This window comes from Triturus cristatus, chromosome 11 (genome assembly GCF_964204655.1).
Source record: "Triturus cristatus chromosome 11, aTriCri1.1, whole genome shotgun sequence".
NCBI lineage: Eukaryota > Metazoa > Chordata > Amphibia > Caudata > Salamandridae > Triturus > Triturus cristatus.
Window position 1 is genome coordinate 376,724,641 of NC_140594.1, and position 24,089 is coordinate 376,748,729.

Consider the following 24,089-nt stretch of genomic DNA (forward strand, 5'->3'; position numbering starts at 1 on the left):
CACCCCCTGCTACGATACGTGGTTTGCTCAGCTGTCATGTATAAGTCCATGCCTCTCGTCCACTCCTGCATTGTAGGTATTTCAGCCACCCCATCTTCTGGCTATATCCCTTTTGGCCACAACCAGTCTTAGGGAGGCGAAATTTAGCTGTGCTCTGGTGACATCTACCTCACTTGGTATCCCCAATATCACAAACCCTGGCTCAATCGGCAACGTCACTCCTAGGACCATTCCCAGTAGCTCAATTACCTGCGTCCAGTGGTGACTCTGCCCTTCCAATTTTATGCAAACTATCCCTGTCGTAATATGTTCTATGTAATATCTTATAGTGAATGAGACGGAGCCTTGCCTTTATGGCAACTTCTCTGCGGTGCATTAACGCCGCCTCCCAATCTATATCCTCCATGGACCACAGCTCTTTCTACTACCGTGCTCTTAGCCCTACCAGACCGTCTGGGACGTTGGTAATAGTTTTATAGGTGAAGGAGACCGTCTGGTGTATTTGTTCTTCTTGTAGGAGTCTGCCCTCTAGAGGTGCGTATTCCGGAAGTTGTTTGCTTTGAATATTCTCTGTCTGCCATGCATGACGCAGTTGCGCATATTTATTGAATTGGGAATTATTCATGTCGTACTCCTGCTTAAGCTTTGCCCATGTTTTGAGCTCTCCTCTTTCAACGATGTCTCCTATTGTGGAGATCCCTAGGAAATCCCAGGTCCCAAACACTTGAACTGGTTATTTTGATCCTCGCAGCCCACATAATGAATACACCAGTGGCTCAGTCATCACAAGGTAGGTTAGAATTGATGATCACTGCGAAAGTATTATAGTGTTGGCTATTGCACAGCACAAGGCTGTGGAACAGTTAGCTATCCAGGGTTTCTAGTAAGTAGATGTTGTGACTGATCTTGTTGCGCAGCAGGGCATTGAACATGATCATTGGTGTTCCAGTAAGTTTGTGCATCAGTTGATAATGTGCCACCGCAAGAAGTTGGTTATGTTATTCCCGGGATCCTAGTTTTATGGGACTGAGAACTTCGAGTGTTGTATTCTCTGTATAGATGGCAGCGATGAGGACAGGGCTGGACATGCAGGGTGCTTGTCTTCACATGCTGCAACTTTGTCTTAATACGTCTTTGTGGTTGCTCTTTCATTTATTGGGCCACAGATTTGTGATGTCACCATTGGAAAATCAACTCAAAGTTCACAGCTGGATGGCATTAGTTAATAATAACGTCTTCAGTCCTGTTTTTCCAGATGCATGACACTGTTTATGATCTGTTTGATCCTTAATGGTTTCAGATGCCTGTCTGCTCTTTAATGGCACACAGCCAGTCTTGCCTGTTAATGCCCGCTGCAGTTGCTTTATTAGTTACGATAACATGCATCCATTTAACAACCATATAACTATTTAATTCTGAAGGTTTCATTTCCTTGTTTTTCCTAGATGTGAAAAGACAAACTCAGGTTATAAGGAAGGATCAGAAACCCAGGTGGAATGAGGTAAGGACTGAATTCTCAACCCTAGTTTCGTCTAGTTCTCTTTCTCTTCAGACTGAGTTTTTGAACCCCCTTCAAAGTCCACTCTATAGAAAAAATAACTGTTCACTGTGTTTTAAATTCAGCTCCCATCTCTCTTTTATTTTCTCGTATAGAAAAAGGTTCAGCCTTTACATTAATGTGTCTCTTCTAATGGTGCTGAAAATTTATTTTACTTAGTCGACAGACTGACTTCAAAGTATGCATAAGTGACTTAGAGAAGTCTTTATAATACCGTTTTGGTGTAAGTACCCTGCATTCCTCATGCTTTAGTGAATGTGGACTGCAAAGCCCAAATGAAATGGAAAGGTACTTTAGATGCATTGGAAATACCTAACACAGTTTGTTTTCACAAGTATAAAAAGAGATATTTGAGCATCCTTGCATTTGCATTCCGAAACAGAAACGTTTTTTTATCCAAAAGCATCATGTGAACGTTAAAGGTACCAGTGTGGGAGGGACAGGCAGTGACGCCTTGGACTGCTGCCTCTGAGTCTGCCTGTTACTTTACCAACGAGGAAGATGTCCCAAAGAACATCTTCTCCTTTGCAAATAGGGTACCAGTCCCATTGAGGTGTCAGTGCCTGAGCAGTGTTTGCAATCACTATTGCATTGCAATTCCCAGGCAGAAGAGGGTCTTCTGTTTGACACCTTGTCAAAGTTGTTTTGTACATCTGTAGTCCACAGTGAGTAAAGATATTCTGGAGTATGAACCTAAACATCTATAGACAGTGAACTGTTGTTTTCTCAGGATGCTTTTTTTCTGGATCCTTTAGTTCGTGGGTACATTGAAAACATTATTTTCACAGTCAAACAGGAATGCATAGACTGAACGTATTCAACAACAAATTTGGCAGTCTAAACAGAGCTTTTAATAAGCTGGTGTCTAGGAGCTGAATAGTTCTTCATTCCTTTGCTCTAAATATTTGCAACCTATGTGTTACCTGAGGACCTCTTGCCAGTTAAGTCATCTGTTTGAATACAAGACAGCGAGAACCCAGCTGGTTTGTCCTTTGTATGATACAAACCTGATCTCTTAATTCGAAACACAGCAATTATATTTCGGATGAGTGTAGACAGGGTTTGCTCAGACGTGAGTCCCTTGCTCACTTTGCCACTGGATTCAAGCAAGTCTGGCTGAAGACGGCTGAAATGCCAGTAACCGGTCCTAGGAAGCTTGTTTCCGGTCCAGGGAAGGCATGGCTTGGCAGTTCGGGCTGAAGACGGCTGAAATGCCAGAAACCGGTCCTAGGAAGCTTGTTTCCGGTCCAGGGAAGGCATGGCTTGGCAGTTCGGGCTGGACTGTTCCCATGAGGCACAGGGTCAGACTGATTTGCATATGGCCATGTCTGAACTGGGGTGGCAGAGTGGGCTAAAGAACGGTGATGGATTAAACCCAGATCAGTTGACTGGGGGTGAGTGCTTGCATTGTTCAACACTCCGCCCATCATCCCCTTTGGTTTTTGCTTTGTTCGCCATGAGTTGACAGGGTATGCTCAGACGTGAGTCCCTTGCTCACTTTGCCACTGGATTCAAGCAAGCCTGGCTGAAGATGGCTGAAATGCCAGAAACAGGTCCTAGGAAGCTTGTTTCCGGTCCAGGGAAGGCATGGCTTGGCAGTTCGGGCTGGACTGTTCCCATGAGGCACATAGTCAGACTGATTTGCATATGGCCATGTCTGAACTGGGGTGGCAGAGTGGGCTAAAGAACGGTGATGGATTAAACCCAGATCAGTTGACTGGGGGTGAGTGCTTGCAACGTTCAACACTCCGTCCATCATCCCCTTTGGTTTTTGCTGTGTTCGCCATGAGTTGGCAGGGTATGCTCAGACGTGAGTCCCTTGCTCACTTTGCCACTGGATTCAAGCAAGCCTGGCTGAAGACGGCTGAAATGCCAGAAACCGGTCCTAGGAAGCTTGTTTCCGGTCCAGGGAAGGCATGGCTTGGCAGTTCGGGCTGGACTGTTCCCATAAGGCACAGGGTCAGACTGATTTGCATATGGCCATGTCTGAACTGGGGTGGCAGAGTGGGCTAAAGAACGGTAATGGATTAAACCCAGATCAGTTGACTGGGGGTGAGTGCGTGCAATGTTCAACACTCCGTCCATCATCCCCTTTGGTTAGGGCTTGATTAAGACCTTGCTATCATAGCCCCAGTCAGGGAAAAGGACAACTTGCCTTCTTGGTAAATCTCTGTAGTTGGCCATGACTTTCATCCATCACTTTTCCAAAGTATAGTTGTTTAGCGGTAATATCGGCAATTGTCATGATTATATCTTTAACCACAAACAGTGTGCGGTTTCTTATGAAAGAGGAAAAAAGAGAGGAGAGAGAGAGCTGATTAACAGGATCGGGGATCCGATTGTTCAGAAGCAATGGCTGTCACACACCCAGAAGAGTGTCATGCTTCATCATCGGGCAGCTCCTCTTTGGACAGACACTGTAAAGCCCAACGAGCCTCTCAAAGGGGCTCTTTGCTGGAGATCTTTAGAGTAAGATGTCGTAATGATGAGTGTGAGTGATGATGCCATGAGTCTAGGGTGAAGTGAGGGGTTAAAAACATCTAAGTGGTACCTGATAAAATGTAATAAGGTAGTCCCCTTGACACGAGTAAAAACAGATGGTGGCTGTCCTAGGACCTAATGGACATTGACAGCGCATAATATGGTAATCAGGGTCATCATGTTTCTTGTCTTGCGTGATCCAAGGATCTTAGGCAATTCGTCAGGACCAGAAATTGTGACACCTAACCTACATTTGACTGGGAATCAAGATTTGTGTAAACTACCCAATCAAAATGTGTGTTATGTCTACTATTTCTACTATGGTACAGGACACAGGAAATCTGTCTCTATTAATGTGGAATCTTTGCTCCTTGGGTATGAGCAGAGAACCGTGCTATGCTGCAGGAAAGTCTCTCTTTTTCTCGTTCATGAGGAACAGCATACGTTTTGCGATTAAAGTTTACATTTAAGGAGCATGTGTGCTAAACCTGCCTATTGGCTCCTCGTCCCTGCCTGTCTTTGTCATGATTATACATCATGTGTATTAAGATTACAGTCTTATTTATCCCCCTTAATGTTCCTCTGCTATCTCCAACTCCCTGCCCAGCCATTGTAGCAAGTTTGAGAGGCTTGTTATGATTCTAAACCCTCAATGATTCCATTGGGTCAGACCAGTCTGAGCAGGTCAGTCTGTGGTCTGGAATGTGTGATCTCCAGCCCTGTGTGCCTTACTGTGTGCATCTGATATCCAGTTTTTTTAATTTTGATACTAAACTCTCGCTTATCTAGTGTGTGTCTAGAGGCCACGCCTGTCCCTTGACACAAGTGAGGTCTTGAGACCTATCCTGGGTCCTGAAGGGGCGCATCCAACGAACCCTCATCATACTGACAGTGGACTTTATTGATTTATTATATAGTGGTGGTGGCAACCCAGCAAGATCTGTGACTGTCCCGGAAAAGCCAGGTACAGCAAAAGCCCAATACTGGTGGGGTCTCTTAGAGGAAGTAGTTGGAGGAGAGTAGTCTGCATGACCTAGTTGCTGGTGGGTAAGGGTCTATGATTTGCTGTACCAGGCACAAAACGTGACTTGACCTGTGCTACTGTGATCAAGAAGATGGTTGCAGCTTGACCTACGCCGCTATGACCCAAAAGGAAGATTGTGCCTTGTCCTTGCACTGCTATGCCTGAGAGGTGTGGCCATCCCGAGATGCCTTACTGAGAGGGCTGCGGTTCTGCAGGAAGCCTTGTTTCACCTACAGTTGCTTGTGCAACATTGGGCCAAGTGAGTGGGCTGCGAACCCAGAATACTTCCTCACCTCCTCAGGATTGGTCCTGTCTCTGTCCTGGCTGCCACTCCTGCTCGCAGACCACTGCCTGCCAGCCGTGACCTTGGTGAAGATGAGAGTGAAGCAGCACCATCTAGGAGGAGCCTAACATGAATTACGGTTCATACATCTTTCTAGGAACAGGGAAGAGCTGTTTGTTGACAAAGTTTGGCTGCCCCTTTACTGCCATAAGCACCACTGACCAGCCTTACTTGTGAGATTATGTTCCTGGAATATTAACGGGCAGAACAACAAGGCTGCAGACACCGAATTTCTTGATTACTTAAAATCTTTTGACATCATTTTACTGCAGGAAACATGGCAAGAGGAGCCATTGCAAATAGAGGGATATGCTTGTTTCCATACTCCCGCCCTAAGGAAACGTAAATATGGCCATCTATCAGGCGGCCTAGCTACCTATATTAAAATAACAAAAATCCATAGTGCGCAGGAATTACCTTCTCTCCTCCCAGCTGTAAACACCATAAAGGCTCAACTAAACCTCAGAGGTAAAAAGGAGTAGGTGTTGCTGATCAATATATATTTAAATCCAAAACGGAAAAAACAGGAATCAAATATTTTAATCGAACACCTGCATCAACTGATGAGCACGCACACCACTCCGAACCTCATTTTGTCAGATGACTTTAATCGACAAATTCTAGGCACCACCCCAAATGTAGATATTCAGGTACAGTCCTTTCGTTGGAATATTCCAACTCAATCTCATTTTTTTTTTAAACAAATTTTATTAGTTCATTGAACAAAATGCAATCAATCCCCGTCCCCCATAGTCCGCCCATTCCAACTCAATCTCATAGCGACCACGGAAGAATATCTAAGAGTGGCTTAGAGCTGCTAGAAGATCTGGAGAACATTGGCCTAAGTGTGCTAAATGGAAAATTTGTCTATGACTCCCCACCGGCCATTTCATTCCACTTGGGTCATGTGACCTCCTCAATTGACTATACCCTAGTGTCTCTCATTTTTCCAACATATAATAGGCTATTGCCTAGGAGATAAAGGGGATAGCGATCATCGGCCCCAGGAATTCTCAATTCAAGCAATACCATCGAAATCCATTCCAAATCCAGCAGGTATGTACGCATGCAACCCAATAAATCTAAAAAGAATTAAGTAATCTATAGCAAACTCTAGGGAGTTGCTCCTGGCAGCAAACCAATCACTAAATGAGCTCAACCATCCCACTGGAAATCTTACCTATATATGAAAAACCTTCACAGCCTTGTTTGCAAATTCCTACTCATCCGTAGTGGAACACTTTCTGCCCAACGACCCAACGGTTGCTGGGAAGGCCACGAGTGCACAGAGGTCCACCTTGAAATGCCTAAAAAAATCTACAAATAAATTATTAGGATCACTGAGATTACGCCCGGGGGATGAGGACCTATACCAACAGCTCCGCAACAGTAAGGCCAAACTTAGGAAACTTAAGTGGCACATTAATAGATCCAATGAAAATGAATTCTGGGCTAAACTCCATCATGATTCTAAAGGAAATAATAGCACCCGATTTTGGTCAATAATAAATACAATTTTACAACCGGCACATGGTGGTTTAATATCGCATATAACAGAAAATACTTGGACATCTTTTTTAGAATTTCATTTCAATCAACAGGTATCCGGATTAAATACACCCAAGGATGACCAGCCTGCTCTTCCATTTCAAACTGTGACGACTGATGAGGTCGAGACAAATGAAATCGATGCCGTCATGATCAGGGAACAAATCTCCAAAGGGAGGAAAGAAGGAGCACCCGGTCCAAAGGGGATCCCACCAGCTCTTTTCAAACAAGATCCAGAATAAGGGTCAGAAACCCTGGCTCCTCTCTTCAGCTCTGTCAGACAGTCTCCATTATTTCACCAATTTATAAAGCGGGGGACAAAACCCTACCAAAAAACTACCGCTTGATCGCATTGCTGGATGTAGAGGCAAAATATTTTGCGGGTAATCTACTAACAGAGCTGCGTGAATTGGCAACAGAGCAAAACATAATTACCCATTGCCAAACAGGGTTCTGTAGAGAGACTGGTACAACAACTAACCTTTGAGCAATGTCATTACTTATTGATAAAGCAAAATTAACCAAACAAACTCTTCATTTTTGCTTTGTGGACTTTAAGGCGTTGTTCGACAACGTTAACCGAGCTAACCTGTAGAGGAAATTGGCTCTCTGGGGAATTCCTTCATCTCTTTTAAATCTTCTGATACAATTACACTCCAACACGTGGAAACAGGTAAAGCTTGGTAACGGCTCCCACCTTTCGAGGTGCATAGCAACATCTAAAGGCCTCAAGCAGGGTTGTGTGCTAGCACCAACTCTTTTGAACCTTTATACAGCAGACTTGACATCAGCCCTTAGTGGCTGCAACACGCATGCCTCTCGACTAGGGAGAAAAGCCATTTCCAGTATGTCTTATGCGGACAACATTGTTTTAGCAAGCCACTCTCAAGTAGGTCTACAACGGCTACTCAACACATTGCACGGATTGCAGCCAAGAATTGCCTGAAAGTTAACATCAACAAAACTAAAACCCTGACAATTAATGGGAAAAAACGGTCTAATTTTTGGACTCTTGGAAAAACTGCAATTGCGAATTTTTATACTGAGTATAAATACTTAGGTGTCATAATCGATAAGGGTGGCCAATTTGCGAAACAGCTTGAGGCCATCAAGAGGAAAGGGGTGGTGATTGCGACAACGCTAAGGCAAATTTAAACAAAATTGACTGGACCAGTTTTTTCACCATTGCTTCGTGTTGCTCAAGCGAAAATTCCATCGTCAATTACTTATGGCAGGGAAGGGCTGAGGCAGGGACGCTACACTGCTGGATTCATGCTAAACCTTCTGCCATACGCCTCGCCAGCACAGATTCGACTCAAGTTTGGATTAACTAAGCAACTTCTCGCAAGACGAGGCTCGTACATCAAGTGCTGGCATAAAATCAAGAATTCGTCCAGGAATACGCTGAACCACCAGCTCTGGCAGGAACTGTGCAGCACATCCACCTCACCGGCTAAAGCCTACCTGGAGGAATCACTGGCCATCACCAAATTAGCTGACTTATGGGAAATCCCAACTACGCACTTGCACTTTAAGCACATTGTAAATAAGGTTATTAAGAAACTTTCTCTCACAGAAGACAAAGCTGCCTTTGCACACAGGAGCCACGCATGGATGACTCTGAGTAGATAGAAATCATTGGGGCCGCAGGCATACTTTGAACTAGGGTACTCCAAAAGAATCCTTTCTAAAATATAGGTTAGGAATCCTTGCAGCCATACCTCATCTTCCACCGTGGCTGAGAGAGAATTGCGGGAAATTATGCAGGCTATGCGGAGTTGGAAATGAGGACATAGAACATTTAATATTCTCCTGCATTAAGCTAAAAGAGGAAAGGGTAGGCCTCCTAAAAATCCACTTTAATGAACGAGGCATACGTACCCGGAGACAAGCAGTACTTGCCTGCTTTAACCAAAGGGACCCGCAATTAAATGGGAAGCTTGTCAAGTTCCTGCTTTTAGTAGCATCTAAGCAAGGCCCAGTGGCACCCCGTGGGAGCGCAAAAACAACAAAAACCCTTAATTCTCCACAAACTGTAAACTGCTTATAGATTCCAGAGGCTTAGAGCATAATGGAAACATGGGTACTCTGCACTTCCAAAATATTTCTGTATTTTTTAATACGTAAGAACTTTAATAGACTACTGATCGAAAAGGCTAATTAACTAGAAATGTTTTATCAGAGTGTATTTTTGTAATGGTTTTAATTAATCAAAAACAATAAAATGTTTACTTACTTGTGAGATCAGATATTTTGAACTATAAGACACTGTGTCATATAGGATACTTTGCACCTTAGCCTACATCACCTGATCTCGTCTATTCCTGAGTGGGAACTGCCTAGAGCAGAAGGGGGAGACCTGGAGGAAGAAGGTACAGGATCAAGGAGCATCCAGTCCTAGCACCCAGGACACTAAGTTGCATCTTGACAATATTGTGTGTGTGTAGTATTGGGTTATAGTGCACATTAAAGTATTTCTCTTCTTGAGAGTAAAGCACTAGGTTGGACAATCACTTATTCCACTGCTGTGTGATTGTTGCGTCTTGAGCTTGAGTACCCCGACACTGCAGTTCTGAGAAGCCTGTGATTGCTTGCCATCACTACCACCAAGGGTCAAGTGCCTAATGGGTTGTACTTGTCCCAGTTTTCAGAGCTATAGTAGGACAGACCCCAGGGCATGAGGGGAAAACAACCTCCTCTCCCTCAGTTGAGGCCCAGTAGCCCCTGCTTGCTTTGTGGCTCATGACTTTGTGGTTTGATAGTTGCCAGCAAACAATGTGGGAACCTGCAAAGTCAGTTTCAACTTTCAACAACAGAGCAATAAGTTCAACTTGCACACATTGTAGGAAAGTGCAACTTTTTGCATGTATCCCCACTTTTTTGCCTAACATCTGATGCATTTTGACTTGATGTGCCCTTGGTCCCTGCCAGTCAGGTTCCCAAGGCCAGTGTTTTTTCACAAAACAGTAACTTTGTATCCACAATTGACACATCTCTGGCCACAGGTAAGCCCCTTGTAAAACGTACTGTGGGTACCAAGGGCACTGTGACCAGGGAAGACCGCTAAGGGCTGCAGGACCTATTTAGCCACCTTTAGAGACCCTGCAGCCTAACACCCACACCTTTCCATTGCATGCTGTGTGTTTTGGTGCAGAGAAAAGTGAAGAGTCATCATGGCACCATTCCTGTGTGCCATGCCTACAGCCCACTGCCTAGGGCCTAGGTAAGTCACCCCTCTAGCAGGGTGCACTAGGCCCCAGGTGAGGGTGCAAGGGTCCAAGTCCATCCTTAGAAATTGTAAATGCAGTAAAGTCCTAAAGAGTATATGGTCTGGGAGGTGGTCATTACAGACTCCACAGCTCCGTAATGGCTTTACTGAAAATTGGGAAGTTTGGTAGCAAACTTCTCAGCAAATTAAGCTGTAATGTAAAATGCACTCAGAGGGCATCTTAGAGATGCCTCCTGAAAAACTACCAGGCCTGAAATGGTTCCTGAATGTCTCCCTGTCATTTGTCACCACTAGACAGGTTTTTGGACACCTGGGTAGAGGGCCTCCACTCTCTAGCTCCAGGAACAAAACCCATCCTGGGCAGAGGTGTCATGCCTTATTCTCTGGATGGTCTGGGTCCACGAAGGGGAAGCTGCAAAGGCCAGCAGCCTTTGTAAGCTGGCCCTCCCTTTTGCTGCCCGCAGCAACTGGCTCCCATCGGTTCTGACCTCCACGTTGGGTGGGAGAATCGGCTGGAAAACGGAGTTAGAAGGAGAGGTGTGCCCACTGTTGCCAACTCCACCCCTTAGGTGGGGGAGGCGAGGTGAAGCACACATTTCAGTCCCCTCCATCTTAAAGATGAGGGGACTCAGCCAATTAGGGAGAGGGTCATGCCCCCCTCCCACTGGAGGGTAGCACAATATAGGGTGGGACCTATTGGTCCTGACCTGCATGCCCCTGTAAACGCCCTTAAATTTAGTATTTAGGGTTGACCCAGAACCTCGCCTCCTCAGATTCGAGGAATAAAGAAGGACTGAAGAGCTGTGCTGACACAGGATGACGACATCAACTGCTTTGGCATCAGCCCTACCGGCCTGTCCTGAGTCCGATATGAATACAGCGGAAACCTCGGCGTGTCTAGCAGACCCCCAGAGCCAGGAGGACCTGCCCTGCTCTCACCTTAAAGACTCTGTCTTCTGTGAGCATTGGACTTGTTCAACAAAGACTATAAACACAGAAACTGGATTCTGGTGGCTTCGCGGTTCTGCACCACTCTGTTTGAGACGCCCAGCCCCCAAGTTCGAGTAGCCCAACACCTCGTGGAGGCCTCCCCAGCGATCCTGACCTGGTATCTGGTGATCCCCGACCTACCTCAAGCTTCAAGCCGATGCCTGCAGCCTCATCCTGAAGGGTCTCCCCAACCACGACCAGAGCTGGTAAGGAGACCCGACGCCAAAAGGCACCCCTGCAGCCTACACTCCACGGCCTTGGGTGGCCCAACCATCGGTGTCCAGACATCTCCCAAGAATCAAACTTACCTCTCCTGCTGGAGAGTTTGATACAGAGCCCTGGATGTAAATCCAAAAGTAACACAAAAGGAATTTACATTGTTTTTAAAGCAAATACAAAACTGTAACGATTGTAAATCCATCCCCATATTGCATTTCCTTGTAAAGTTCTACAATGGAAAGTATATTTTACCTACCTGTACCAAGTCCTGCCTGGTTGTAGTAATAAAACATAAGTATACCTTTTTTATACTTACCCAGTTTGTCTGGATGCTGTCTTTGAGTGTGTGTAATCAGTCCTTGATTGAGTGAATACAATGAATGCTTAACATACCCTCCTGATAAACCTAACTGCTGGACCACACTACCACAAAGAAAGCTGTTAGTGATGATCTAATTTAGCCTCTGCTATACCTCTGAGAATCCCATGGACTCTGTGCACCCTATACCGTACCATACCTTACTTTGATATACAGAGCCAGCTTCCTACACATATAAGAACTTGCACATTGTTACATGGTCAGTGGGGGTGGAACTTAAGGCCCTGTCCTTAGATCAGTTGAGGGTTCTTTGTTTAGATAAGGGGTGGATAGCTCTCAAAAACAAAGAAGGGGAGGTCCTATTTAGTTACATTGGAGACCAGTTCGAGAAACTGGAGGTGGGGAGGGGGCTGTGATCAACTGACTTAGGGATGGTACTATGATGGGGTCCCAGGGAGGAAGTGGTGTGGTATCAGGGACTTGTAGCCAATTAGCATAGGTTTTACCCTTGCCATTCCCTGTGTGTTTCCCAGATTACCACAAAAACAAAGGGAGATACCCTAGAATCCAATTGGGACAGGGTGAAATAATACAAAACTAAAACAAGCCCCTTTATGACCGTGCAGTAACCCTACACATTCATGTATTCATTAATTCAAGTAAAATATGCCACTGGCCTATTTTGCTTGAATTAATGAGTACATGAATGTGTAGGGTTACTGCATGGTCATAAAAGGGCTTGTTTTAGTTTTGTATGTCTCCCAGATTAGCCTTCAAGTGTTTCCCCAAAGCAGTCACCAACAGTGATTTCTAAGGTACCATTGTTAAGACTCCAGGAGTTATTTCCATGTGTCGTTACAGTTCAGGTGGCTGCCAGAAAGTAAAGGCAGAGGAAGAGGTGATGGCTAAGGGGTTTGAGAGGGAGAAGCTGTGATTAGCTCTCCAGGACCAAGAGGAAAGTAGGAGGGAGGAAGAGTAGGAGGAAGGAAGAGGCAGAATGGGCCTATGAGGAGAGAAATAGAGAGCACAAAGAATGGGAAAGGTTGGAAAAGGAGAGAGAATTTTATTTTAAAGAAAGAGGACAGCTTTAAGAGAGTAAGAGAAGCTCAGGATGTCATTTGAGACAACTACATCTTTAATTGGCGATTCCACTCTAGCTCTGCTGCACTACCTGCCAAGGTTCCAAAAGAGCTTGTGGAGATATACGTGGGGAACAAAATATTTTGGAATGGTTTGTGCGTTTTGAGAGTACATGTGCAGACTTTGAGTGGTGTCTTTGAGGCAGCCACTCTGATGTGTTGCTTCCCATAGAAGGTACAGCAGTCATTGAAGGAATACCTGTGGCTGAGCAAATTAATTATTAGTGAATGAAGCAAGCTCTGATCAGGCGGTTTGAGCTGAAACCAGCTCAGTACCTTCAGAGGTATAAAAGAAAGCAGGAGAGCAGATTGTGTTCCATTCGAAACCAATATTCATGAAGTTTTGCATGATTGACATGAGTAGCTGAGAGGGACGGAGGTGAAAGTGTTTAATTCCTTTTACCATTTGATGCTGATAGAATCAAGGAGTGTTCTCCCTCATGTCGGCAGTAGCTGTCAGATCTGACAGAAAAGGATCCAGAGAAACTTGCAGTGTGAGCTGATCAGTTGTTAGCTAACTGTTTTAACAAAGGGTTGAAGCAGCATGTTCCAAAGACAAAAAGGAGTGAGGAACTATCAACAGTCTGGTTCCAAACCAGGGCTGCCGAGGGCCAGTTAAGTTTCTAAGGTTTGAATGGAGCACACAAGCAGAAAGGAAATTTGGTTCCAAGTCAGGAACAACACCAAGAGAAGGGAAGACAGGAGGCTTCTTCCAAGCCCTAAAATAATTACTTGTTAAGTGTCACAAGGAGTTGCAGTATAGGAGAGGCTGTCAGGTGAAAAACCTCGCACCAGTTTCACCCATGATTGCAGATGTGTTGGGGAAGGGTCCAGTGGGGACCTTGCTGAACTCTACCTAGTGGCTTTGGACTTTTGGAAGGGGGATTCAGATGCCTTGAAGCACATTCACTCAAATATGATGGAATTTGTATTAGGCTAGTTTCAGTTGAAAAAGGGACTATTCTGTGGTTTGAGAACCTGGCTTCTGCTCAACCAGCTGCTGGTGTGCTACCTTATGAGTATCATTGACCAAAAACATGCAGTTATCCTGCCTTTCTAAAGATGACAGTTACTGAGAGCAAGAGTTCTCAACTTCATCTGCTGGTAGGAGTATGGGGTAAAGGTTCCGGAGATCAAAGGGGGAACAACATTTACAGCAGGTCTGCCCCAAGGACCTGTTCTCTTACTGTGTTCAGTGTGCTGCTTGCATAATGACAACAAATGGGACTTATTTCCAACTCCTACACAACAAGACCCCCATTGTTACTGAAAAAGTTATACTGCAGCCCCTAGAGACTGCTCACTTGTTCTAGTCCACCTGAGGTGAGTGGCACTACGTATTGGTGTGTTGCGCTTTGGGCACAGATGTATTGGACGAGCAGATACACTACAGTCCTATCTGCCACAATGTCAGCGAGTGCCTGCTGCTGCTGAAGAAGTATCTGCTGCCACCCAGGATACTCCATGTGCTGCCACATGTCCATCTGAAAAGAACAAAAGATATATGCAGATTGCCTGCATAGAACTCTGTCCCACATATGTATGTTACTTAGCGCTATTCTTATTTATGTGTCAATATACACATGGTCAACTGTTTTGTGCGAAAGACAGATTGTCCGCCTTCATGGTTTTCAATGTAACTTACTGTGACATTAGGGAAAAAACTGTTTTCTACATGATTGAACCTTCTTATGTGACTTGACAGTACAGATGTCGCCAGCTGTAATGTGATCAGTCTTCAAAAAAAGCTTTCAGGAGTACTACAGAGGGAGTCCTTGGCTCAGCCCACATGTTGGTAGCCAGGAATACGTTTTGATTGGACAAAAGGTGTGTGCATTCACAGAAAGAAGTGATTCCCCTCTATGCAGCTGTGATTATGTTGTTTATTTATCCAGCTGCTTGAGCCTGCAGCAGTATGGCACACTCATGATACTGTAATGCTTCTAAAAGGCACTGGCAGCAGCAGAGATGGGAGGAGGGCAGCCATAAGAAATGTATAGCAGTCTCAACACGCTAACCTCCCATCATTAACTTTAAACTTAAGAGCTAAGTTTTGTATTTGAGAGCAGTATGGGGTGCCTACAGCTACATCAGTTTACAATGGGTTTTTGGTCTGCTTGTGCAAGTGTTGGATGACCATATGTGATCAACAAAAAAGCTTTCAGACTACTACTCAGAGAGAGGGGTTTAATCTACATCCACATTTTGTTCCCCGAGTACAGGATTTGTATTTGTGTGCTTCCACTGAAAAGACTGTTTGTATTGTACTTTTTGGCTTGTTGCAAAGCCTACACTCGATACAGCAGGACAGAGATGATTTTGGTGGCAAGCCAATGGTCATGGCTATAGGTCCGATCTGTTTATTACAAAATGTTATTATAAAGGCACTAGGCGGACCTCTTTAATATGAAAAGTATATGTTAAAATCAATAGGCATTTAAGTGTGGACAATTATGACTCTCTATTAAAGCCTACTGGTAGGTATTTTGTTACATGGAATTTCAGAGTTTAGCATAGTAGTCAGTGTTTTTGCTGTTTGTTACACAATGTGTGATAAACCATGGATATAGGTTTTCTCTGTGAAAGTCCTTGTTAGGCTCTCTTAGGAAAGGTAGCATTTTGGTTGTGAATTGTAATTTTATATACCTTTCTAATTTTATGTCTGTGTTGTCTGATGGAAGCCTTACAGAAAATCCTACACTCAAAACTATAGGCCTGAGTTGGTTACAAGTGGCAAGCTTATAGGCCTGGTTGGTGTACCGTAAAACATTATATCCAAGCAATTGGTCTCTTCTACTTAATATGAAACATTATGTCAGAGGCAGCTGATCTAGTTTATTAGTTGTGAAAAGCATTTGTGAAAGCCAGGAGGCCTTTAACGGTTGGTTGTTATCACATCTTGACAGATATTTTGTTTCGAATATATAGCAATGAGAGTGGGCCAATAAAATGTTGCACTAGAGTAAAATTATATTACATTATGTTCAACCTATGCTCAGCTTTTCGTGACCCCACTGCAGTCACTGAACGATCAAATGCCAATCAACATCAATGAAAAGGCGCATACAATTCTATAGTCACTTTGGTTCAGTTAACCATATTTCACGTGATATATCCACATTCATGGTGATATAGCCACATTATTTCATTATTAATGTTTAATCAAATTCTTCTGGAGTCTTGTAAATCGGATTTCACCCACTTTATTGAGTATTTTTATGATCACAATTGCAATTCAGCCCAGCCAACGCGTTTCTTCCTTACGGACTACAGCAGGGCATAAAAAATATCCAGTGACCTTGTAGACTCATTGTGCAGCCGAGCTATTTTCCTCACAATATGCGACTCAGCCAGCCCTTCATTATCAGAAACCTTTTGTGACTGCAGCTGCTCAAATTGGATTCCTGGATAACGAATTAAAAATCCTCACGGTGTCAGGAATTTGCTGCTTTTGTTCTTAAAAGGTTCTAACTGCTGCGCCGGCAAAGCATTTCAATTCCTTCTCTGTGCAGGCCTGCTAAGTGCTAACAGGTTACAAGTGCCCCGAGAGTCTACATATGAAAGGAACCAGCATCGTCGATGAAATTGACACTTATGCACATTTTAATTCTTTACACGATGAGTGTCGTACTGATGCATCATTGGTCTAACTCACCTTTATTTTAGCTGTGGTAACTGTGGTGTATTTGATGGGTATGCCGCAGCCTTATTTGTTTTATATTAGCTTGTGCAACGTTCTCGGCATGTATCCTTATCATTGCATAGTGTTGATCTGTTGCAGCATTTGAAAAGACCTGTGTGGGCTGCCGCTAGTTAAGTGCAGCCACAAGTTCTGCGAGCGCTAGTGCTACATCGCATGGAAAGAGGTACATTGGGCGTTCTGGCAGTTCTTATCAGAGTTTTGGAATGGTGCACTCCTCCTGTGATTGACATGAAATCAGTACTTTCTGGCATTTGTAGTGGGGTGTAATGGCAGATTCCTGGAGGCTATGATCGAAGGCTATAAGGACTATGTGGTGATCAGTACTGTCTCTCTTTTGGGACAGCAGTGAACTCGGGGGAATGTTTTGTTGTCCCCGATTGCATCGTTATTATCTCCAGCATGTTCTGTTTGCTTATTCTTGTTGCATTTTCCGAAGATGTCACCCATAATGCAACCTGCCACAAGTATTTGTGTTAGAGTCTGCAGGAGCTTTTAAAAGTGGGAGCACAGAAACTGCCATGCTACTACATGTCTGAGTGTAACTAATATTCTCCAGTATTGGGGTGTCTTTCATAGATTCACATGCTTGAATATTCCCCGCCATCGAAGTGGGAGTCCCACGGTACATAAAAAAAGCAATAAGCCTCATCTATATGTGTGTGTGGGTGTGTGTGTGTGTGTGTGTGTGTATATATATATATATTCACTGAAAAAACCATAGGTTTCACACACGTTATAGTTAGGAATTAGCATTTAAAAAACCTTGCAAATTCACTGAAAAAACCATAGGTTTCACACAAGTTATAGTTAGCTGTACATTTCACTCGTAAAAAACCAATGAAATTCCACGTTATAGTTAGTGCAGGCAACTATAACTCACGCGACCGCAATCCTCTGCTGATGCTAATACTGTATTTAGACACTTATTTGCCCATGTCTTCTTCCATTAAATTTTAGCTATACATATATTACAAATATTTTTTTTTCATAAAGACACATATGTCATTAGCAGAGGATTGCGGTCACGTGAGTTATAGTTGCCTGCACTAACTATAACGTGGAATTTCATTGGTTTTTTACGAGTGAAATGTACAGCTAACTATAACTTGTGTGAAACCTATGGTTTTTTCAGTGAATTTGCAAGGTTTTTTAAATGCTAATTCCTAACTATAACGTGTGTGAAACCTATGGTTTTTCAGTGAATTTGTACGGTTTTTTAAATGCTAAGTTACTTTACGCCGTTCGTGCCGAGCGCGCCCACTTAACGCAGTTAGTGCCGTGCACCGCGTGCCCACGTTAGGCTGGATGGGCCATGTACGCACGATGCCCTTCGCGCACCGTCCGCACACGGAGGACATATTATGCGCTTCGTTCTGAAAGGTTTTCTATTAAATGTTCACTGATATAAGTGATATGCCATACACGACGGTAGTGGCTTCGTCGACGGTGGTGGCTTCGTCGACGGCGTTGGCTATTTCGTTGACTGCAGGTCTCTCGTCCACGCCAAATTTTGCATCTCTTCCATTGGTGCCTGTTTCTTCGCCAACGCCTGGTTCTGTCGATGATTCACTCCTGCAGCGTCATCACGCTGTTTTGGATCCCATTACAGTGCCACTAGCCACTCAACCACCGCCACAACTGTTTCCCTCTGGCAATGAGGATGATTCTGCCTCGGATGATGACATACATAACACATTCCGGGCTGCTCGCAGTTCATCGAAACTTTTCATAAAGTGTCAAGATTTCGACGATGAGGACCAGGAGGACCATTATTATCAGGAGGAAGAGGAGGAACCTCCTGCGCAGATTCCGATGGCACAGTTGCCATTATCCCTCATCTCTAATCTCCAATTTATGCTGGAGGATTACAACCGCCGTTTCCCACCTTCTCCCCACGGCTCTCCACGAGAAGCGCCTCCGAACACTCTAGCTCCTCCTCTGCCGGCGGCGGAACCAACACCATCCGTCCCTTTACTAGTACCTCCTACAGAGGGTGACGCTGACGTCCTTCCAGTTAGAGAAGACGGTGAACTCCTGTGTGATGATGATGATACTATGGCTGATTGGGACGATTACCAGATAAATTTGCTGTCTCCGGGGTCACCAGTGAATTCTCCTCCTGTTGATATCACACGTTTCCATCAATTGATGGAAAGGGTGGCACAGGTTTTCCTTCTCCCAATGGTAGTGAGAGAGGAGGATTGCTTTTTATACGATTTTAAAACTCAGCCGCAGAAGCAAGTTCGGGCTGTGCCCATAGTTGATTTCATCTGGAACGAGGGTATGAAATTGATGAAAACACCAAATTCCATTCCTGCAGTTCTCCCGTGGTTGGAGAAGAAATATAAGGCTCCAGACTCTTCGCCTGCTTGCCTGGTATCCCAGCCAAATCCGGATTCTGTGATAACCCAGGCGGCACAACGTCGCTCAAGGAATCCGTCTTCTCCGCTTACCTCTCCACCTGACCGTGATGGGCGTCGCTTGGATGCCATTGGAAAAACATTTTCAACCATGGCCTCTACAGCTGTCAGAGCAGCGAATTCCCTAGCCATCTTGGGTCGTTACGACCGCCAAATGTGGTCCGACATGGCTGCTTTCATAAACCTCATCCCAGAGCCCTCTAGAGCGAACACTCTAAAGATTCTTCAGGAGGGAGAAAGAGCCTCTTCGGAGATCATCGATTGCTCTGTGGATATTGCCTCAACTGGTTTTCGCCAGCTAGCTGGGGGAGCTGTTCTAAGGAGGCAGGGTTGGCTTCACTCTACTTCTTTTCGCCAGGAAGTCCAGGCGAAAATCCTTGACATGCCCTTTGATGGGGAGTCGCTGTTTGGCCAGCACGTGGATGAGGCGCTCCAAACAATAAAAAAGGACATGGAAACAGCTTGTTCCCTTGGCACGCTGCAGTTTAAAAGACAGCCTTTTCGGGGTGCTCGCGGACGCAGCACCAACTCCTCCTTTCGTGGCGGATCAACATAATACCGCCCATACAATCAAGGAAATCAGCGTTTTTCCTCCCAGATTCCACAGTCTTATCAACAACAGACTAACAAGTCCTACAGGGGAAAGTCTAACTATCGGGGAACCTCTTCCAAGAAACAATGACTTTCTTTGCTTACACCCCCCTCCTCTCAAGGCCCCCCTATCAGAGTTGGAGGACGAATCTCGAAATTCTTTTCAAATTGGTCACTAATAACTTCAGACCGTTGGGTATTGGACATTGTTTCAAAAGGCCATGCTCTGGAATTCGTCAAATTCCCTCGGAACTCCCCCCCAACCGGTCCTCCTCCTGCTCATCTCAAGGAGCTTTTCCAACAAATCAAACTAATGCTCAAAAAAGGGGCCATCGAAGTGGTTCCAAAGACTCAGAGAGGGCTGGGTTTCTATTCCCGTTTTTTCCTCGTGCTAAAGAAGTCTGGAGAGTGGCGCCCTATCCTCGACCTGAGGGCTCTGAACAAGTTTTTAAAGGATCAGACTTTCCGCATGCTTACACTGAGGGAAATTCTTCAGCTCCTCTCTCAAGACGACTTCATGTCGACAATCGATCTTCAGGATGCCTATTTCCATGTGCAGATTCTACCACGCCACAGAAAATACCTGCGCTTCCATGTAGGCCAGAGAGACATTCAATTCAGAGTCCTGCCCTTTGGACTCCGCTCCGCCCCCCGGGTCTTTACGAAGGTCCTCGCCCCGGTGATGGCCTATCTACGATTGCGAGGCATTCAAATCTTCCCATATTTGGACGATTGTCTAATCAAGTCTCAGTCTTACCATCAGGCATCCTTAGACACTCAGTTTGTCGGACTCTGTTCCAATCTCTGAGACTGTCAGTCAACACAGAAAAATCTCAGTTCACGCCAGCTCTTCACAGAACTTTCCTAGGCGCTACTCTCAATACCTCCATGGCCATTGCTTTTGTTTCCGAAGACCGGCAGAAGCGGATCATGCAGCTCGCAGCTCACATCAGATCAAAACGGTCCGTTTCAGTCCGCATCTTGAAGTCCTTTCTGGGGATGGCGTCGTCCTGCATTTCTTTGATCCCACATTGCAGACTGAAGGGTTGTCCAATTCAGGAAGAACTGGACATGCAGTGGCGTCAGGTGTCCGGTTCATTCAGTGTCCGGATCTTCGTCACCGCTAGCATGGAACAAGCTCTGCGCTGGTAGACGCAACCTCGCAGCCGGCACTTCCTTCTTGGCAAAGGCTCCAGAGCTCGTCCTTAACACAGATGCCTCCCTGGAAGGGTGGGGCGGTCACCTTCAAGGATTGACCATCAAAGGCAAGTGGAGTTTGTCCCAACGTTTTTGGCTAGACCTGATGGCGATCTACCTTGCACTCAAATCGTTCCGACTTCTGCTTCAAGGGGAATCAGTGCTCATTCAAACGGACAACACCACGAGCATGCATCTAAACAAGCAGGGCGGTACCAAACTCCTCTGCTTTCCCAGCTAGCTCAGAAGATCTGGGATTGGGCCATACTCCATCAGATCACACTAACAGCAGTCCACCTACCAGGCATTTCCAACATTCTGGCGGATTCTCTCAGCAGGTCCGCGTCATCGACCCACGAGTGGGAGTTGCATCAGCCGACTCTGGACTTCGTCTTCCGCCTCTGGGGTCACCCGGGCTTGGATCTCTTTGCAACCCCACAGAACAGCAAATGCCAGTCCTACGCAAGTTGGTTTCCCCACAGCGGGTCATGCGGGAATGCCCTTTCGATGGACTGGTGCAAGATATTTGCCTACGCTTTTCCGCCAATCCCGCTGGTGCCTCAAGTGTTGTGGAAAATGCGGAGACAACCATGCCACATTCTCCTGATTGCTCCCCGGTGGCCTCGGCAAGCATGGTCCTCGGAGTTACTGCTCCTCTCACAATGCGAGCACATGCTTCTTCGCCTCCGGCCGGACCTTCTCACGATGAACAACGGTCGGATCAGCCATCCGAACCCCAGTTCGCTCAAATTGTTGGCCTGGAACCTGAGCACCTTGAATTTGCTCACTTAAATATTTCGCCTGCCTGCAGAGAGGTTCTTGCCAGGGCGCGGGCGCCTTCTACGGTGAAGACCTACAAACTAAAGTGGAAACGCTTTTGCCACTGGTGTTCATCTGCTAACATCCACCCAGTGCACGCCTCTCCGGCACAACTTCTGCCTTTCTTTTTGCAGTTGGCACAGTCAGGACTTTCTCATTCCACTTAAAAAGTCTTTTTGGCAGCAAGTTCTCGTTTTCGTCAGGACAGCTCTTCCTCTCTCTATTCGTCTAGAGTGATTCAACAGTTCTTTAAGGGATTGTTCCGGATGTTTCCACCCATTCGGCGTCCCCCGCCCACATGGCATCTTAACATCGTATTGGCGCAACTTATGAAGGCGCCATTCGAGCCAATCCACTCAGCAGATTTTAAATTCTTGACCTGGAAGGTTGCCCTCCTGCTTGCTCTAACTTCCTCACGTCGAGTGAGTGACATTCACGCCTTCACAATCCAGCCTCCTTTCCTCCAATTTAAATCGGACTGTGTTATTCTTCGAACTAACCCAGCTTTCATGCCGAAGGTGCCGTCCGATTTTCACCTTAATGAGCCTGTGATTTTAAAAACCTTTTTTCCTCATCCGCAACCTCCAGCGGAACAGAGTCTGCATTCTTTGGACTTAAAGAGATGCCTCAAATTTTATATCAGCAGAACGGCACCCTTTCGCAAATCTGACCAACTGTTCGTTGCCTATGGACGAACCTGTAAGGGACATTCTGTTACCAAGCCAACAATTGCACGTTGGATTTCTTCAGCTATATCATTCTGCCATCAGAAGGCTGGCAGGCCTCTTCCTTCTGGAGTGAGGCCGCATTCTACAAGGGCGATATCCTCCTCTATTGCCTTATTCGCTGGTGTGCCGATTCATCAAATCTGCCGGGCAGCTACGTGGTCCAGCAGGCACACTTTCACGAGGCACTACTGCCTGGAGGCGATCAACGAAGCCGATACAGGAGTGGGCTAAGCAGTTCTTCGTAATCTTTTCAAATAAGGTGAGCCTCTGTTACTTCCCTCCTCCTTGGGTTGTTATCAGTTTCGTGATTCTGTGATGCTATGTCATTGTATTTCATGCAGCTTGGATACTGCCTCTTCAGGCTTCAGAGTACTGCTCACTATTCTATTCAAGCATGTGAATCTATGAAAGACACCCCAATACTGGAGAAGAATAAATGTTACTTGCCTGTAAACTGTGGTTCTCCAGTATTGGTGTCTTTCATAGATTCACATGCGACCCACCCTTCCTCCCCTCAGAGGCTCTCTTCTCCTCATAGACTCTTTTTGTCACTCTTGTGCTACGAAAATCTGAGGACCTGAGCTTCTGAGGAGAAGGTTCTAGAGGGTGTTTCCGCCTGATTGGCTGGAGTTTGGACTATAAAAACGACATGGATATGTCAGTAAAGTGATTTCCTTTTCAATGCATTTCTATGTGTCAATGTTATCCTATGGTACTTTTGACTTTGTATGTTATTTCAAAATATATAATGTTTATTTATATATATATATATATATATATATATATATATATATATATATATATATATATATATATATATATATATATATATAAATATATATATTATAAATATATATATTATAAATATATATATTAAAGCCGAGATCCTCCTTCCTGGTGTCCTCAATCTTTAGGGGGTGGCTCGAGACCGGCGGAGCAAAACCGGCTAAAAATATGTTCAAAAAACGAAGTTCCACTCGAGCTCTCGGGCGGCATATGCAAAGAAATAGCGGACTCAGATCCAAAAGTAAAGGGGGTTTATTACATCATAGACCCGCCGTGACGCGTTTCGCCACATTCGTGGCTTGTTCACACAACGTTGTACATACAAATGACACCATTACATACTTTTCAACTATCATGGAAAAAGAAAGAGGCTATCACTTTTGATGTTACATTGAATCGAAAGCAAGGAAGCAACACGAGCGCCATCTTAGCCTGTATATTACGTTATAGCATTTTTATATTATTTCTATCCCTCGTTCTAGATAGTGCACTCGGGAAAATCCCATTGAACAGAAATATTAAATAAAGGATACTCAATTTTAACAGTACCATTTTGAACAATTAGCGAAAATAATCGTTATATGTCGTTGTTTTGCATTTTTTGCCCTTACGATGATTGTGGACAGCAATTTATACATTTATAAAGCAGTCATGTAAGTCATAATAATATCATCGTTTCGTGAATTACGTGCAGACTATTGTTCATTTGTCAAATAAAGTTTTTTTCTCTCTCTACGTCGGAGGAAAAAAATGTCTGGTTGCCAGGTTACAACATTAACATAGTTTGTCAAATGCGAGTTAAGAATCATGTTAATGACGATATTTGCTTCCTTAGTATATTATAAGCCTCCGGTTGCCAAAGTGTTAATTCCCCTTGTTAGTGGGTAAAATCGAGGTTATGCACATTTTATGAACAGGAAGCTTAAATCCTTATCTCCTGTGCTTGATGGACTTCTAATCTTTACATTGTACCCTGATTAGTGGGTAAATACGAT

At 44.8% G+C, this 24,089-nt stretch overlaps 1 protein-coding gene across 1 annotated transcript in view; it reads left to right on the forward strand.

Annotated features, from left to right (window-relative positions):
* Positions 1-759: 759 nt before the first annotated feature.
* The window catches only part of LOC146784222 (dysferlin-like), a 305,315-nt gene continuing 281,985 nt past the window's right edge, over positions 760-24,089 (forward strand). Inside the window, exons 1-2 of the mRNA XM_085632915.1 lie at positions 760-790; positions 1,422-1,501. Coding sequence (XP_085489041.1) covers positions 760-790; positions 1,422-1,501 — 111 coding nt within the window. The remainder of the gene's footprint in view (positions 791-1,421; positions 1,502-24,089) is intronic.